We start from the raw sequence: 18,977 nt of genomic DNA, 5'->3' as shown, positions 1-18,977 counted from the left end.
TTGTGGGTTCGATCCCGGGTGGATCCACATGTGTAGATTATGCTCGTTCTAGCTGGGCTTGCGTGGCTTTTCTTTGGGTGCTCTAGTTTCCTCCCACATTCCCAAAACATGCATGCTAAGCTAGCTAATTGAGCATTCAAAATTGCCCCTAGCTACAATTGCTAGCGGCTAGCGAGTTGGCCTCAGAGTTTTGGAGTTGTGGGTTCGATTCCAGGTGGGTTTTCACTATGTGGAGTTTGCATGTTCTCTCTAGGCTTGTGTGGGTTTTCTCTGGGTACTCCAGTTTCCTCCCACATCCTAAAAACATGTATGCTAAGCTACAAAAATGAAATCTAACGACAGCTAACGGGTTAGCACGTCTGTATCACACTTCTCTGGCCCGTGGGTTCGATCCCAGGAGGGTCATTACAATGTGAAGTTTGCATGATCTCCCTAGGCTTGTGTGGGTTTTCTCCGGGTACTCCAGTTTCCTTCCACAACCCCAAAAAGTTCATGCTAAGCTAATTGAATGCTATTCTGACCCTAGTTACGATTGGTTGTTCTTTTTTTTACCCAAGTGCCCTGTGATTGGTTGCCCACCGATTCAGGGTGTCCCCTGCTAGTTAGCTAAGCTAGTCTCCAGCACCCCCCACACAATCCTTGAAAATAAATGACTGAATATGTATGAAGGGGGGCCCGAAGCCTACTTTTGCCCCTCACCCCGAATTTCTTAAGTCCGCCCCTGTGTCCGGGTGACGGCCAGAAAATCATTATTATTTTTTTAAAGTAGGAGGCGGCTTAAATGAGAATTTAACAAAGATGTAGTGGGTGAAAAAAATGAGGGTGATCCCTCTTGACATAAACACAGAAAGTCAACATGGCCAACTTTTGCTTTGTTGTGAGCAAAGAACGTTCCGTTTTATGTGCTCCGCTAAAAAAAATACACCAAAAAAAAAACAACAATAGTCCACATGGTCCCGTCCCAGAACTCTAATCCAAAACAACTGTGGGGGAACAATAAAATCATTTGTCACGGGAAAGAAGGGATCAGATAAATTGGAAAGAGCGTTTTTTTGGCTCACAATTTGGCCCCGATGGTCGGCGGCACCTGGTTGTGGCCATTTTGACGGCTTTGGGATGAATTTCGATCAAAAGTCGTCGGATGATCTCAAATTGGGCTTTTTTTAGGCGCCGCTGATTAACAAAAATGAAGTAACGCAAAAAGACAGACGGAAGAAAGCGTTGTTAAATGTCTGGAAATGGCCAACGGATTCACTCGGTTTAGAAAAAATGGCTTATGTAATACTTTTTTAAACCAAATTTAACTCCCGAGCTGCCATGGACGGAGCTTGCCGTCCAATTTATTTGGAAAGGGAGGAGTTGGAATGGGATTTGTGAGGGAAAACAGTCAAATAAAATACATGCAAATTAGGAGCAAAGTAGTACTCGGACGTTTGGTCGCCCCGGACGTTTGGTTGCCCCCAGACGTTTGGTCACCTGGACATTTGGTCACCTGGACGTTTGGTCGCCCGGAAGTTTGGTCCCCCCGGAAGTTTGGTCGCCCCCGGACGTTTGGTCGCCCCCGGACGTTTGGTCGCCCCCGGACGTTTGGTCGCCCCGGACGTTTGGTCGCCCCTGGACGTTTGGTCGCCCCCGGACGTTTGGTCGCCCCCAGGACCTTTGGTCGCCCCCGGACGTTTGGTCGCCCCCGGACGTTTGGTCGCCCCCGGACCTTTGGTCGCCCCCGGATGTTTGGGTCGCCCCGGACGTTTGGTCGCCTGGATGTTTGGTCGCCAGATGTTTGACAACATGACAGAGTTTACTGTTGAAATCAAACAAAATTATATTTATGAGAGAGAGAGTTTAATATCTAAATATCTACTGTTAAAACCAGCTCTCAAAATTATGCATTAAATTCAAGATTCTGTAGATGTCGCTGTATGACACAAACAGCTTGATTGGGTACATTGCTTGCTGATGCGCTATATTTATATAGTGAAAATGCTGGATTAGAGCCAAAAAACGAAATCAGTTTTACAAAAAAAAATCCTACTTCGACAAAAATCCCGTACAAATGTGGTTATATGGCGTACAAAATTTGAAATGACCCAAAAACGTGTAATATACAGGAAAAATGTCAAGTTGACATGTTCATTATTTATTCTCAAATTCCCCCAAAACTCACTGACCTAGCGCCGTCAATAGCCCAAAATGATGAGCGTTAACTTTACCCCCATCCATAAGAAATAAGTCATTCCTCCCTAACGCCGTCTTTCCATGAATAAGCTCCAATAAAACAATTGTAAAGTCTACCCTGGACTTTCCGACGTAACGCCAAGCGATGGCGGCGTGCTTCCTGGCAGCGAAAAAAAACGTGTGAACACGAGTGAGAATAAAAGTGGAGATTTCTGCTCTAATGAAGACATAAAAATAAAAGTACCTCGCCTCACGCCGGCTCCAAGCCAGACTGGAATTAATGAAAACCAGGAGCACCCTTATAAAAAATAAAAAAAAATTAAAAAAAATGCGTCAGACCGAATGATGTCAATTGAATGCTAGCCTAGCATAGCATGAATGTGCAAATTATTCAATATTGACTACTAATTATCTTTATTGTGACTACTACCTATTATTTTATGTTGACTACCGTATTTTCACGACTATAAGGCGCACTTAAAAGTCTTAAATTTTCTCCAAAATAGAAAGTGCGCCTTATAATCCAGTGCGCCTTATATATGGAAAAAAACAGAAAACGAAAAACCACCACTGTCGGATTATTAAAAAAAACACAAACAATACTGTTAAATATTACCCTATTTTCACCACTATAAGGCGCACTTAAAAGAAAATTGAAGACGTTTAAGTGCACCTTATAGTGGTGAAAATAGGGTAATTGCTATTGACTTCCAGGTATGAAGAACTCACTCACTTCACAGACACCTCTAGAGCCAGCCATTGTTGATGTTTTGGATTTTTTTATATAAAATCTTGCAATGGGGGAGGAGCTATATGATGGAAGATGTTGTAAACTAAGATGGCAGCTGCATATTTAACAGTATTGTTTGTGTTTTTTTAATAATCCGACAGTGGTGGTTTTTCGTTTTCTGTTTTTTCCATATATAAGGCGCACTGGATTATAAGGCGCACTGTCTATTTTGGAGAAAATTTAAGACTTTTAAGTGCGCCTTATAGTCGTGAAAATATGGTAAATACAAAAAAAACAACAAGTCATGTAATTTCAACAATACAATAATGCATAGTGATCTATTTTTAGGTCAAATCGTCCTAGCTCTACATTTGAAGATGCAGGTTCCCACGGTTAAAGCTTAAGCGCCTCCCCCTCAAAGCCTGGCCTCATCTGCAATATTGAGGTGAATCAAGCGCTTACATCAGCGGCGTTTCCTCTCTGACTAAGGCGAGCGACGTTTTCATTCCATGAGGCGGCGTTCTCCGCCGTCTACTCCGCCAGACGGGACATTTTTACGGGAATAGCGCTGAGGAATCGTCAGAGGCAGGCGGGCGGCCTTTATGAATCAGCGCTATTTAACGTGCTTCCCAGGCAACAACTGCCATCTTTGAAGTATAAATCACTGTGTAGTACTTCTTAAGATTCACCCAAAAAAATCCCACATTCTGCGACACACTTTTGCCGGCCAGCAATTTTAACCAAAACGGCGAAATAACAAATGTCATCAAAATTAAAAATGGATCATCCTGAATGACAAATGTTTACTTTTGTCAAATACCCCCAAAAATTCAAAATCCCCCCAAAAATAATTACTTCATCCCATTTTTTTCTTAAAAATATGATTAAAATAAATAACGACATACTTTTTTCAGTAAAAAAAAATGTATCATCCTGAATGACAAATGAAAATGTTTACTTTTGTCAAATACCCCAAAAAATTCAAAACACCCAAAAAAATACTTGCTCTATCCCATTTTTTTTGTTAAAAACATGATTACAATAAATAAATAACTACACCATTTTTTCAGTCAAAAAACATTTATCATCCTGAATGACAAATAAGAATATTTACTTTTGTCAAATAGCCCAAAAAGTTCAAAACACCCCAAAAAATAATTACTTTATCCCATTTTTTCTTAAAAACATGATTAAAATAAATAACTACACATTTTTTTCCAGTAACATTTTTTTTTACAAAACCCACCGGGCAAGTGGTTAAGCAGTCTGCCTCACATTTCTGGAGTCATGGGTTCGATCCCAGGTCAGTCCTTACTGTGTAAAATTTAGAAATTTGCATGTTTTCCCCAGGCCTGCATGGGTTTTCTCCGGGTGCTCCGGTTTCCTCCCACATCCCCAAAAAATGCATGCTAGGCTAATCGTATCCTACATTTTACCTCACTATGATTGGTACCCTTTGTTTATTTGCACCCTGCAGTGTACTGGCCACTAATTCAGGGTAACTATCAGCTGGGATCAGCTCCAGCACCCTCTACGACAAACCATTTGGAAAATCATAATATTTGCTTTTTAACTTAACTTTTTCACAATACATTTTTAATCGCCACTTTGCATTTTATGACTACATGGACAAAAAGAATGAGCCACAAAAAGATTCGATTCCCATTTTTTTCATAAAAAAAATATAACTCTTTCCTTTTTTTTGCAAGAAAATAGCCCAAATTAGGAAAAAAAACTCCATTACTCATTTTCTCATAAATCCGGTCAATAGACGGACGGACAAACGGACAAAAAGTGGAAAAAGGTGAACCAATCACTGCCAAAATTTTCCACAAAAACTCAAGCGAGCTATCAAATGATGCGAGAGCGCACGCCTCACTCAAAACCAGATATTTTTTTTCAGGGGGGGGGGGGGGGGGGGGTTTAATGGGTAAAGTATTTTTTTCCCTTATTTTTATGAGTAGCCATTAATATTTATAGCGGCGCATTGGTTGAAGAATGCAAGACAATTTTGTGCAAAAACATAAAGTGGCAAACGACTTGGAAAAATGTCAATAGCGTCGACCAAAACAAATTAGCCTTGTTTGCGTAGTGACCCCAAAAAATATTTGAAATGACGAATTGGCCGATGCCGGATGTAATAAGTGACAAAACGGGAATTCCATGGTTTGGATTTATGTGGGTAAATGCCGAATAAAGTCTTTGACTCGCGGCGTCTGATTTCCATGAACATGAGTTTGCTTCAAAAAAAGAAACGGCTGTAGTTTCAATTTGGGCTCCAGATGGACCAAAGGGAAGTTAGTCATGTGATCGACGTGAAATGTGGCTTTGCGCAAAACGACCGACGAACGCTCGGATTAGCGTTAGCGACGTTCCCGGTCACCGCGAGATGGTTAAACTGTAAAACAGGGGTGGCGAAACTAGCGGTGGATAACGCGTTCGGGTCTTGAACTGTTAATGACGCCGCAAATACAGCATATAGCAACTTTTTTACTGTAAAACATCATCGTTTATGGAAGATATTCACTAAAATATAAAGATATTTGATTATTCTTTATTTCTTTTTTAAGTCTGGGAAGGTTTCATAGTGCTGCCGGTCCGAATATAGGACGATGTTTTTTTTTTGCATTGAAATAAGACTGAAAAGTTGGTCGTCTTACATTCAGGGTGTAGATATTATACCCTATCACAATGCTAGGTGGCACTGATGTTTTTTTTGCATTGAAAGAAGACTAAAAAAAGTCAGTCGTCTTACATTCAGGGTGTAGATATTATACCCTTTCACCCTTTCACAATGCTAGATGGCGCCAATGTTTTTTGCATTGAAATAAGACTGAAAAATTGTTAGTCATCTTACATTCAGGGTGTAGATATTATACCTTTTCACCCCTTCACAATGCTAGATGGCGCTGATGTTTTTTTTGCATTGAAATAAGACTAAAAAAGTCCGTCGTCTTACATTCAGGGTGTAGATATTATACCCTTTCACCCTTTCACAATGCTAGATGGCGCCAATGTTTTTTTGCATGGAAATAAGACTGAAAAATTGTTAGTCATCTTACATTCAGGGTGTAGATATTATACCTTTTCACCCTTTCACAATGCTAGATGGCACTGATGGTTTTTTTTGCATTGAAATAAGACTGAAAAAGTCAGTCGTCTTACATTCAGGGTGTAGATATTATACCCATTCACGTTGCTAGATGGTGCCAGATTGCTTTAAACACTTTGCTGGCCAACTGAATCTAAATAAGACTGAAAAAGTCAGTCGTCTTACATTCAGGGTGTAGATATTATACCCATTTACAATGCTAGATGGCGCCAGATTTCTTTAAATGCTTTGATGGTCAACTGAATTGAATTGAGTGCTTTTATTGTCATTATACAAGTATAATATGATTTAAAGCTTCACCATAAAGTGCAGACATAAATAAGTAAAAGATAAATAAGTAGTGTATATGAATATGTAATCATGTACAAAAAAGTGACTAATTAGTCTAGATTAGGTCCACTTAAATCCAGAACTTGATGCAGTAGTTGTTTTATAACAGTAGATTGGTTCATTTACATTTAAAAAATCCAATGCCATTCATTTACTAATATAATTGCGCTTTAGTTTACATATACGAATACCAAGATATATTTTATACTCATTTGTTTCAAAAGTACCATCGTTATTTTGCGTATTTGGTATTCAAAAAGTATTTTTGCGATCTTGAGTCTTAAAAAAGAGGGGTCATCTTATAATCGGGGTCGTCTTATATTCGGGCCAATACACTGAACACTTCAAAAAGTCATTATAGAACACTGGTGTCAAATACGCGGCCCTAGGGCCATAAAACAGGCCCGATTTGGGAGTCCAATCCGGGCACTTTGTATCTCATTCTTACTGTACGTATAGAATTAATGACTTTCGATTTTTCGGACGAGGGTTGCCTCAAAACCAGAAGTTTGCGAGTGGTTTGGGGCGAGGGGGTGTGTGTGGGGGGGGGGGCAACAATGGGACGATTCATGGTCGGGACGGAGCGCCCCGGGCGCGCGATAAACGCGTCGTGAGGACATATGGTTCGTGTTTAGCGAGAAGAAACAACAATCAAATACGTTGATCCTCCCCTTTTCGCTACAAGGATGACTGCTAATATGTAAAAGTCTGTTGTGTCTAATCACCATTTAGGAACAGGTAATTACCTCAGCTGGCTGGCTGGCTCTCGAATGAGCGAGTGAATGTACGCCTGGCGCTCAAAACGCTCCGTTTGCTCTCTTGGGAAAAGTAAGTGGAAAGAAAATCAACTGTTTGTTGCGAAACAATAAAAGTTTACAACCTTTGTCACAGTGATGGATGCGCAAAAACTTGCCAGAAGTCGCATTGTGGTCGGGGTTTGAAACGGAGGGGGGGCGGAGTCAAGTGGTTGAAAAAAATTGTGGTAAGAAATGAGAATATGATAGGTGGGATTTTGTTAATGTTATTATTGTTATGTTTTTTTTTGAATATTTGCCTTTTTTGTACAATATGAAAGCCTTGTTTTTGGATGTGGGTTGTGAGATGGTTAGTTTTTTTTAAGGATTTTTGAGGGGCAGAATCTGAAGCGGATCTTGGTTGTTGTTGGGTTTTGGAAACTATAAAATTATTGGGGAAAAGGTATGATAAATATGGAAAAAACTGCAAAGTGTTTTTACGAATAAAGTCAGTGTTTGTATGTGTAATGATAACAAAACTAAAAAATGAAATAAAGTTGGATTTTGAACCTAAAATAATGAGGAAAAAGCCTGTCAAATGTTATAATAATAATATTTATGGTCATTTTTTTTCGTTGGTGGGTGTTTTTAAGTGTTGAGGTAAAGTAAGATCATTTTAATTTTAATACATTTCAAAATAAGAGCAAAGTGTATCTAATCTAATCTAAATGACATTTGCCATAGGGATTGTGTATAATGATGTCACTGGTTGACTAATTTTAATTCCTTTTTAAAATTATTATTTATACATATTTAAATTTTTCTAATACTAATTTAATTGCCTAAAAAATTAATTTGCTTTATGAAAGGTTAAAGGTCTTAATAGCTGTCCATTTTATGATAGTTTAATTTCTAACTGAATTCGTCATATCAAATATTGCAAAACAGAAAATATTCATAAAAAATATATAATTATTGCTAATATCAAATTTCAGAAGGACGCAAAAATATGTATCAGTTGCCTTATAAAGGGTCAAAGGTCTTCTGTCAAATTTTGAATAGCTGTCCACTTTAGTGACTCTCCCTGGAAGTGTTAAGTTAAGTTTGTATTGCTAACTTTATTCTTAAAAAATACATAAGTGATCCATAAACTGGAAGAATTGCATATTTCCTGATATTAATAACCCAAAAAATGATTTTATAGTCTATAGGGATTTGTTTGCATCTATGTTACTTTATTGACTGTCCCTAATTGAGCAACTTTATAAATGTATTTATAATTTCTTTTAAAAATATATATTAGTGATTCATACACTACAAAAAATGTCATATTACCTGATATTAACCGAAAAAAATCATTATTAAGAGTCCTATTAAAATTTGTTTGTTACTTTACTGACTGTCCCTAATTGAGTAACTTTATAAATATATTTATTTATTTATTTTTAAAGAATATATTACTAATTAATAAACTGAATGTCCTATTTTTTTTAAATTAATGACTGAAAAAAGTCACCTTTTCTCTAAAAAGTCTATTAGAATTTATTTGTGTCTACATTACTTTATTGACTGTCCTTAATTGAGTCACATTATGAATGTATTTATTTTATAAAGTACAACAGTGATTCATAATATGAAAAAAAAATAAAACATATTTGCTAATATTTCTATTTGTCCAACAGACCGAACCCGACGTCTCGCATTTCCTACCTTGCGCCTGAGGAAAAGTGAAGCAGGAACGCGGAGCTTTAGCGGCCACGTGCGCCTCAGCGGCCGGCGCAGAGGCTCCGTCAGCCGGCCGCTTTCCAGCGGACTCCCGGTCACTCTCCAGCTGCTGCTGGTAGTAAAGTGGAGCTCCACCGAAGACGGCTCCTCTCCGTCCCCACGCTTCCCCTCGTCCGCCGACGCCCAAGTCGAAGGGGAACGTCGCCTGACAGCGACCGAGCATCCCAGAGGGCGCTGGAGCCGAGTTGTGCATGGGGAAGTCGCCTTGACGTTTACCTGGGAGATGCGGAGCGGTTAGTTGGGGCTTGGATTTGGGTTCGAGGTGGGCTGCATTGATATCGATCGGCGCCTCATCGTCTATCGGAAGGACGTGAGAGGCTGATCGATAGCATCCTCGGTTCTGATTAAGAATCACCATCACTCTCTGGGTTTTTGCTTTCTCTCTCTCTTACTTTCTCTCTGATTGACGCCAGATTTGTGGACGCACCAATGACGACGCGGTGTGGGTTTCAAAATAAACTGCATGGGGACTCCGATAAAATATCGACTACGATATTTTAAATGAGGATATTTGGTAGGATGGGTTTGAATCGTGTTCAGTTGGGTTGTTTGGGGAATGTTTTTGGTTATTTTGGTCGTAAAATGTTGTGTTATTATGAAAATGACTTTTTGGGTGATTTAAAATTGATTCGAAATAGGACGTTTTCATTGGTTGTTTTGCAGCGCCATCTAGTGTTCACTGTTAGAGCGTGGTGAACATTTTTTAAAGCGATTCAATATGATTTTGGTTTGTCAAATGATTAGAAATTATTTTTTTTCTTTGTGCATTTTTCCTTTATTGATATTTATAATTATTTACAATGGTAGACATGTACCACCTTTGTATACTTCGTTTTTGACATGTCAAAATCCCCAACATACTTTATACGCTAACAGATTTAGGATTTTTTTTCTTTTTTTTAACATATTCTTACCTGAAAATCTGCTTCTATTAAAGTACACAAAGCCTAAAAACACCAAACTGTGATTCTTACCTTGTCTTATATCTTTACAACAACATAGTTTCATTCCGTCACATTTATTTACCTGAGATATTTAACCAAACAATACGTTTTTTGCCCCCCATTTGTTTTTATCCAAAAAAACTGCATGCTATCACAACGCAATTTTCTTTAATTCATTGTCTTGTTTGAAGATTTTTTGGTAGGCGGAGCCAAGGCAGTTAAGAAAGGAAGACTATCTAGGATTTAAATTCACTATCCAGCCTTTTCTGTAATTTTGTGGACGCATTTTTCCCCAAAAAATATCTTTAAAAAGTCATGTCATGTAATCTTTACCACTTCACTTCAAATACCATATTTTCTCGCATATAAGCCGCCTCCACATATAACCCAAACCCTGAAAATTGCCTAAAAATGGTTGAATTTGACAATTTCTCTCATATAAGCCGCCCCCTGATTCACAATTTTCACCTAAATATTCATGGTTTTAATAGCGAGTACAAATATGTTATTTTGAAGGAAAATTCTTAAGAAAAAAATCATCACATGCGGTATTTTCGGTTAATTTTTTTCTAGAATTATCCTCATTAGCATTTTTTTCTGTTTATCTTTTCTCTACTTTAAAATAAATGACCAAATTCAATCAAATTTGTGCGCATATAAGCCATACCCTCAATTCAATCATACATTTTTTGCGACAAATACAGCGTAAATGCGAGAAAATACACAATTAAAAACTAATAAATACGCACAGCAATTAACCTGAATACCCATTTCAGTGCCCTTAAGTTAAAAACAAACAACAACAACAAAAACACTCCAAAAAAGTGAAGATTTTCCAAGTATAGTAGACTTTTTGAGGCACAGGTTTGCATCAGTGTACTGAAAGAATACTTGGGTGGTACTGGAAAAAGAATATACCTCCACAATGGGCGTGTCAAAGCATCCCAAAGCCTTTGGCGTAAGTGATGGCCTTCAGGAGTCTCTCCCGCAACTTCTCCTTGGAGGAATATTCCGGTAGGAGGAGCGCGTTAAAGCAAGTGTGAGAGGTCGGAAGCCTAAAAGACAATATACATCATTGAGCCAAGATGGCGGCGCACGGGTGCAGTGGCTCTTTGCTCTTCAGTTTAGTATTGTTTTTTGTGCAAAATGACATAGAACTAACAATAAGCCCACTTTTTTCCTTTGTTTTAGTCACTAATAATAATAATTAGTGCAAAGAATGAGTAAATTATCAAAATGTTTATTAACAGAATTTTCCTTTTACATTATGATCAATATATTATGAACAAGAGAATAACATAACATAAATAAATGTCAATTCATGTCTGCACGTACTAAAACACTGCGCCCCCTAGCGGATAATACAATAACTACATTTTTTTTTTAAAGAAAATTCTTTTTTTTTTTTTATACGATGCAGCTTTCTTCTCCGGGCCGTACCAAACCACCTGACGGGACGGATCCGGCCCGCGGGCCGTATGTTTGACACCCCCAAAAAGCGTTGTACTAAAGCACTGCGCCCCCTAGCGGGGGAAATTCTTAAGTATTGCATAATCTAAGACTTAGATTATGCAATACTTAAGAATTTCCCCCGCTAGGGGGCGCAGTGCTTTAGTACATGCAGACAACATGAATTGACATTTATTTATGTTCTTATGTTATTCTCTTGTTCATAATATATTGTTCATAATGTGACTTTTTATATTTTTTATATTAGTTATTAATGTTTTTAATGGGAAAATGCACTTTGTTTTGGTATTTTTGGACCGATGGAGGAGTTATGGCATACCTGTTGGTGTCAGAGCCGTTTTTAGCGATGATCATTTTGATCTTGCCGAGTCCGCCAACTGGCGCTCTGTCCGTGCCGGTGGTGAATTGCAAGAACTGCTTCTTCTGTTCTTCTCCAAAAGAGTGCAGTGTTGCCCAAAAATCTCTACAAGAGAAAATAGCAAAAATAATAAATTAGTAAGGCTGACAGATTGTTTTGGTTGGTGACTAATCGTCTCAGGGAGAATTATGATTTTTATTCTCAATGTTTTCCAAAATAAAAGGTATATTGAATAAGCAGGAGTTCATTTTTATAGATGTGATTAGAATCAGCAATTTCTATTTGGACATAATTTTTTTGTTTTATTTTCTATTTTTGTATTTGTAACAATTAAAAAAATAGTTGAGGACCAAGCAGATTTTTTTTCCATTTTTTTTGTTTTATTTTAAAAATTGTATTAAAATTAACAAAGTCATTTTAGGTATATTTTATAATAAAAATATTTTAACAAATAAATCATGAGGATATTTGCCATTTTCCCCTTCATTTTTACACTAAAGAACCCAAAATAAAATAGATGTATTTAAAAAAAATGATATAGATTTTCTTTAAAAATGCACAAAAAATATTTTGGTTGTTTTCATTAGCATTTTGTTTGTTTATCTTTTCTCAATTTTGAAATAAATGACATAAGTCTTGCGTTATGGCGTTTGGGCTTTGTCACCTTGCAGTTTGTTGCAAGTCTAATTTATGCGCATATAAGCCGCACCCTCGCCCTAGTTGTCATTTTTTGGAACGACAAAAACGGCCTATATGCGAAAAATCTCCAACCGAAACAAAAACTGGACTCATTTGCTTCCAATCCAGACGCAAGTATGTCCATTTAACTTTCCAAACATTCCTTACTTGATAATTGTTGTGTCTTTGCTATAACCTCCGTCATATTCCACCGTCTTCTCCAAGGCTTCAAAGTCAAGTTTCTGAAATCCATCATAAGAGGTGCAACGACGTAAGAAAATAGGCGAGGTTCCATCATAAAAAGTGGACTTCCTCACCCTGCTTCCACAGATAAGCAACTCCACTTCCTCGGGCCTGAACAAGTACCTCATGGGGGACTCGTTAGTGACCATGAGGAAACCTTTCTTGAAGGCACGAAACTGCCTCCCCACGCTGCCGTTCAGGATGTAGTCGGCGTACAGTTCCACAAATTCCTGCGAAAAAACGCGTGTGGGGGAATTTTGGGTGTGTTTATTATGGTGCTCGGACGTTTGGTCGACGGTCTTTTGGTCGCCAGTCAAATGGTGACAGAGACTTTACTGTTGAAGCCAGCTCTCAAAATTATATTCATGAGAGAGTTAAATATCTAAGTAGTGTTTAATATCCAAGTAGTGTTTAATATCCAAGTAGTGTTTAATATCCAAGTAGTGTTTAATATCCAAGTAGTGTTTAATATCCAAGTACTGTTTAATATCCAAGTACTGTTTAATATCCAAGTAGTGTTTAATATCTACTTAGTGTTTAATATCTAAGTAGTGTTTAATATCTAAGTAGTGTTTAATATCTAAATACTGTTTAATATCTAAGTAGTATTTAATTTCTAAGTAGTGTTTAATATCTAAGTACTGTTTAATATCTAAATACTGTTTAATATCTAAGTAGTATTTAATATCAAAGTACTGTTTAATATCGAAGTAGTGTTTAATATCCAAGTACTGTTTAATATCTAAGTACTGTTTAATATCTAAGTACTGTTTAATATCTAAGTACTGTTCAATATCTAAGTACTGTTTAATATCTAAGTACAGTTTAATATCTAAGTAGTGTTTAATATCTAAGTAGTGTTTAATATATAAGTACTGTTTAATATCTAAGTACTGTTTAATATCTAAGTACTGTTTAATATCTAAGTACATTTGACCGGCGACCAAAAGACCGGCGACCAAATGTCCGGTCACGGTTTATTATTATTTATTTTTTTAATATCGAGGGCCTGTTTGGAACGTTCCAAGTTACCCGTCTGTTTTCTTTGGAGACAGGAATGTCTTCCCCGTCCTCCTTGAGGTCGTACAAGACGGGGCTTCCGAACAGATCGTTATGGGAAATCTGGAAGGTGAGCGACATGTCGGCTTCCACGTCGCCGGTGTACTCCAGGAGCTCCGTCAGGCTCTTGTGGAGAACCTGGAAGACAACGTTGACTGTAAATGAATTGTCATCATTGATAAAATGACAAAATTAGTGTTAAAAAACAGTTGATTTTTAGAATGATCTTGAACTGTCAATGTCAGCCAATGAGTTCAATGTCCATGGAAGAAAAGCAATGGGAAATCATACCGGATGGGAGTCATGGAGGTCCAAGAAGGTGCCTTTCTTGCCCATGAGTTTCCTGTAGACCACCATTGGGAAATGGACATCCAAAATGCAGTTGTTGTAGATGGCCAGGCCGAGTACGATGCCCACCAAGGTGTACTGAGCTTCCGTCTCCAAGGAGGACGAGTTGAACCAGAAAAGCTTGGTGTCCTCGTCGTAGGTGAACATTCCTGTCGTTTTAAAGTTAAATTACTAAATAAAACATGCCAGATGTGTACGTTTGTAGACTTCTAGCTCACCAATGTCGGGGTTGAAGATTTCCTCCAGGACCAACTGGAAGAACTCCTTGGAAAGGCCACCCTCGTCCACGCCTTGCTCACCTTCAAACTCCACAAAGAGTTGCTTTTTGAGGTCGGATGGGTTCTCCGTGGAGATTATCTCCAGCTACGATAGAGGTCAACATAACAACAGAAGTTTACTTTGAATAGGGAGTACAAATAAGCAACTTTGAAGGGAAAATCTTAAGAATTTTTTTTGTATTATGGCATTTGGTCTTTGTCAACTTGGAGTTTCATGCATGTCAAGTCCAATTTGTGCGCATATAAGCCGTACCATGGATCCAGTCGTCATTTTTTTTGTACAAATACAGTATGGGAAAATACAGTGTTCCCTCAGTTATTGCAGTTAATGGGGACCGGGACCACCCACGATAAGTGAATTTCCGCGAAGTAGGGATTCCCCTTCAAAAATGCTTAATTTGAATTTAATTTAAAAAAAATGTTTTTTTTTATACTTTTTTTAACATTTTTTTTTTATTAAAAAAAATAAAAATACCCCTCTGTATACAATACACCATATAGAATACGGGTAGAGAGAGTGAAATTCATGTTATAACAAAAAAAACTGTAAAATATGTTTCAATGTAATATTTGTATTTGCTCCCCCCCCAAAAAAAATTCGCTAAGCTGAGTCCGCGGTAGCTGAACCGCGAAGTAGCGAGGGAACACTGTACAGTAACTCTTGTTGGCATAGAGCAAAGTGAGTTGGATCGCCACCCCCGATATAGCTACAGGTTTAATGACTCACCCTAACGAGTGCATCGTCAATGAGATGATCTCGTCTCACTTTGAGCTTGAGGTAGGGACTGGGCTGCTGTCCCCGGACCACGCCGTAAAGAGCCGTCAGTCGCCGTTCGCTGTACATTCTGATCCGATTGTCGTAGTACAACCCCTGATTCTTAGTAAACACGTTGAGGACGAATGGACAGGTTTGGAAAGAGAACTTGCTTTCGGCGTCCACCTTGAAGAAGGTGAAGTCTTTGTCCATTTCCACTACGTCGTTCAAGGACTCGTTGACAAAGTCCTCAAACGGGATGAGGGGCTTCCTACCGTCAATCGCTCGGACCCCGAGTTCTTTCCCCAAGAGGTCCACGGGGGGACCTTTCTTGTAGAGCCGTTCCTCGCCAAGGAGCTCATGTGGGCTGACCTCGTCCGGGGTAGCCACATCGGCCTCGTCCTCGACATGGACGTCAAACTCGCCGCCAATCAAGCTGGCGTAGAAGACCACCTTCAGACACTCGCAGGCGGCCACCACCGTCTCGTCGTCGTTGACCAAGCGCCGGTTGTCGTACTCCCGGCTGACGACAGTGTATGTAATAAGTTGCTGGAATGTCTCCATCATTCGCCGGACGTGCTGGGGCTCGAACCCGGACCAGAGTCGGCACAACCGGGCCGCACCGTCCGGCGGAAGCTGACTCATGGCCTTGCACAACTGCGGTAAAGCCAAGTCCAGGTACTCGGGGCTGTGAAGGTTCCCATTCTCCATCAGGATCACAAAGACGTTCAGGTAATCTGGATCGGTCTGGTATGCCTCCAGGTACTCCAGGTCTAGTTCTACGTTGGGGGCTAGGTAAACCAGAGCGTTGAGTAGAGCCGATTGGGCCTGCTCGATGCCGTGGAGTCGGTCGTAGACGCGCCGAACTGAGGCGATGTCGATGGAGGTGCCCGAGTCCCCGGCGCCGTCAGGGTGGTCTTGGCGGAAGCTTTTTATCAGGGCTTGGGCGTTGGAGAATACCCGGCCCAACACGCGGACTAGAGTGGAGTAGTCGGCTTCATCTTGGCATGCGCTGAGGATGGTACAAATTGTGTTCTCAGTGAGGTAATGGACATCTAGAGATGGAAATAAAGACGATATTAAATGAGTGATATAGAATGTAATGGACATCTAGGCCTACAAAAACAAAAGGGGAAACTAAGTGAGCTATCTAGAACAGAGTGTCAGACTCGGGTTCAACTCGATTTCATGTGGGCTGGACCATTTTAGATAGAATATTTAGATTTTTTTTTTAATAAATGGATTAAAAGAACTGGATTAAAAGCCCTGGATATTCCGTTTTTTATAGATCTAAAACAATGTTTAATTTAGCTTTTTTTATATATATTTTTAGATTTTACAAAATTATTTTTGAACGAAAAACAGATAAATTATTAAAAAAATGACAATTATTGAATTGATAAATGGATTAAAAGAACTGGATTAAAAGCCCTGGATATGCCGTTTTTTTTATAGATCTAAAACAATGTTTAATTTAGGTTTTTTTATAGGTATTTTTAGATTTTAAATAATGATTTTAGAACTAAAAACACGGAAAAAAATTATTTTAAAATGCCGATTATTGATTTAAAAGGGGAAAAATCAGGAAATTTAATATACATCTATACTCTACATTTTAATTTCATCCTAAAACAGAAAGTCGGCACTCATGATTTACTTTCGCGGGCCACACAAAATTATGTGGTGGGCCAGATTTGGCCCCTGGGCTGCTACTTTGACACACTTGATCTAGAATGTAACTGCATGTAATGCATTCCTTTTTACTTGACTTTATACTTTTTATTTTAATGATGAGTGATGAGTATAGAATACTTGAGTCCTTTTTTTCTGTTTATGTTTCATATGTACTGTTAACGGATGCACTTTTTTATTTGTATCATATCTTGTGCTGACTCCGCCCATCTGTCACATTTTTAAAGTCAATGTGGCCCACACCTGCTCTAAAACAACTACAAAAATGGTATTTAAATGTTATATTTGTTAGAATGATGATGTTAATGCACATGATTTACCAAATCTGGTCTAAGTGCTCTAAAGTTCACATTTGTGGTCACCAATATTTACAAAAAAGGGTCTTCAAAGGTTCTTGAAGACTCAAAAACAATTCCACAGTACCTGAAAAGTCCTCCTTTGGATCCAGAGGAGTAATGTCCAATTCGGGCGGTGGTACTAAGGGATGGCAGAGTTTGGCGTTGCTCTTGCATAGTTCCAGCGCTCGGATCGCCGCGGCGTTTTTATCCAAAGGTTGGAAACGTCGACATGAGGCGCAAAATTCATTATCGCAGTCGTCATTACCGCAGCCGTCTGTCAATTGCCGGAAATAGCGCTCGATGAGATTCTTTGCTGCTGATCTGTTCCTGTTCCCAAAGATATTACACTTTAATCTGATAAACATTTTTTTTTTTGCATGTTCAAAAAAAAAAAATCAAAAATAACTTACATTCGGCTGGATTATGAAATCCTCCAAATCCCAGTGGACAATACCCTGAAAAAAAAAGACAAAACATTCCATTTTGGCCTTGTAGTTTTGGTCTTAAAATGATATCATGGTAGTGAAGGTTTGTTGTTGTTTTTTATACTCTGAACTTGAAATGTTTTTCTATCTATTTTTAGACTGTGGAGCAATTTGTTGTAATGCTTAGTCTCTGAACGAGGCATTTTATGACTTGCTGCATTCCCGAGGATGAATGACACAATTTGGATTTTTTAATAAGTGGCAATAACTTCAGCTGACCAAGGGGAACAATTACGTTTTAATGTGATAAGTACTGGAGAAGCTCTCTGTGTTGGCTTTCGGGGGGAAAACACACCCATTTGCAATACATGGACATGGTATCATTACTGTTTTTGATTTTTCTTCTTTTACATCCTACACGAACCAAAAAAACGACATTTAAATTGGATTAAAATCACATAATGTTAGTAAAAAAATAAAATCCATCAAAAAAGCTCCAAATTAGTCGCATTACGCATAATTTGTCTACTTTTCAAAACTAATTAATAACATGCTTGTCTTGAAAAACGCAAACAATCGTGACGTCACTTGAGCGACATAACAGTTTACTTGACTTTCTACTAGCAAAAATACGATCAAAAAAGTCAAATTAACCCACACGTTGACAAAAAATTGAAACACTTTAACAAACAAACATGTTAGAAAAGCAATTATTTAACGTGATTAGGCAATACGTGCATTTGTTTGTCCGTGACGCTGCAAAAATACACGTTTTAAGACATGCCGTCCACTCACTGGTTATTTACGTCGCTCCGTTTTAAAACTGAACGGGAAAAAGACTTTTAGAGTAAAATCAATGGATAAATATAATTTTAAAAAGTGTCAACAACGTCAAGGTGAACAACTTTTGTCAACAAAACTGAAGAAAAACTCTACCATCTTGTCGTAGGGAGCGTGATTGTATCCCAGAATGCAACGCGAAAACCCTCAGTCAACATCTTCATAGACACAAAATAAAATAAACAAATTTATATAATTACGTTTTTCCAGGGTTAATTAATTATTAAAATATGTACATTTTCTTTCCTAATAATTTACTTTACAAGGTATTTAGTCACTCGTTTAAAAGCTTGTTTTAAATTTAAATATGATTAACAAACTGTACTAAAAGTTATTTATGTTTGTTGATTTTTTTTATCATTAATACCTTTATTTACAGTACATTATAAAAGTATTTGCATACCTGCAATTTATTGACAAATATTTCACTAACACAGCAGAACACAGCGTCATCATTTTTCTCGTTTTTGTCGATGACGTTAATTAACAGTTACTTTAAAATACTACACTTATATATTACACCCACTACCATACTTTCCCTTATACACACTAGAGGTCAGTCTAAACAAACATTTTAATTATTATAACGCGATAAACGGAAGTCCTAAATCACTTTAATTAAACCTTCGTGGATGTTATTGAAAAGTATATACAAGGCTTGTCAAACTCAGTTTGTTCGCCAAC

The 18,977-nt window shown here is 38.1% G+C and overlaps 1 protein-coding gene across 8 annotated transcripts in view; it reads right to left on the bottom strand.

Moving 5' to 3' along the window:
• ube3a (ubiquitin protein ligase E3A) overlaps positions 1-18,977 on the bottom strand; it is an 80,620-nt gene that overhangs the window by 60,873 nt on the left and 770 nt on the right. For 4 of the 8 annotated variants that reach the window (XM_077716159.1, XM_077716158.1, XM_077716161.1 and 1 more), the window contains exons 1-2: positions 10,729-10,865; positions 8,792-9,082 (exon numbers count right to left, since the gene is read on the bottom strand). In XM_077716159.1, coding sequence (XP_077572285.1) covers positions 8,792-9,059 — 268 coding nt within the window. In that variant the 5' untranslated portion in view covers positions 9,060-9,082; positions 10,729-10,865. Of the gene's footprint in view, positions 1-8,791; positions 9,083-9,672; positions 10,866-11,599; positions 11,744-12,484; positions 12,559-12,633; positions 12,790-13,591; positions 13,757-13,909; positions 14,116-14,184; positions 14,330-14,971; positions 16,054-17,113; positions 17,356-17,438; positions 17,484-18,389; positions 18,419-18,977 lie in introns of those variants that run through there. The other 4 variants (XM_077716164.1, XM_077716162.1, XM_077716163.1 and 1 more) reach the window with 4 other exon arrangements.

The sequence above is a fragment of the Stigmatopora nigra genome, chromosome 5, assembly GCF_051989575.1.
Source record: "Stigmatopora nigra isolate UIUO_SnigA chromosome 5, RoL_Snig_1.1, whole genome shotgun sequence".
Taxonomy (NCBI): domain Eukaryota; kingdom Metazoa; phylum Chordata; class Actinopteri; order Syngnathiformes; family Syngnathidae; genus Stigmatopora; species Stigmatopora nigra.
Note: the sequence above shows the minus strand (reverse complement) of the source record. Positions and strands in the feature narration are given on the sequence as shown.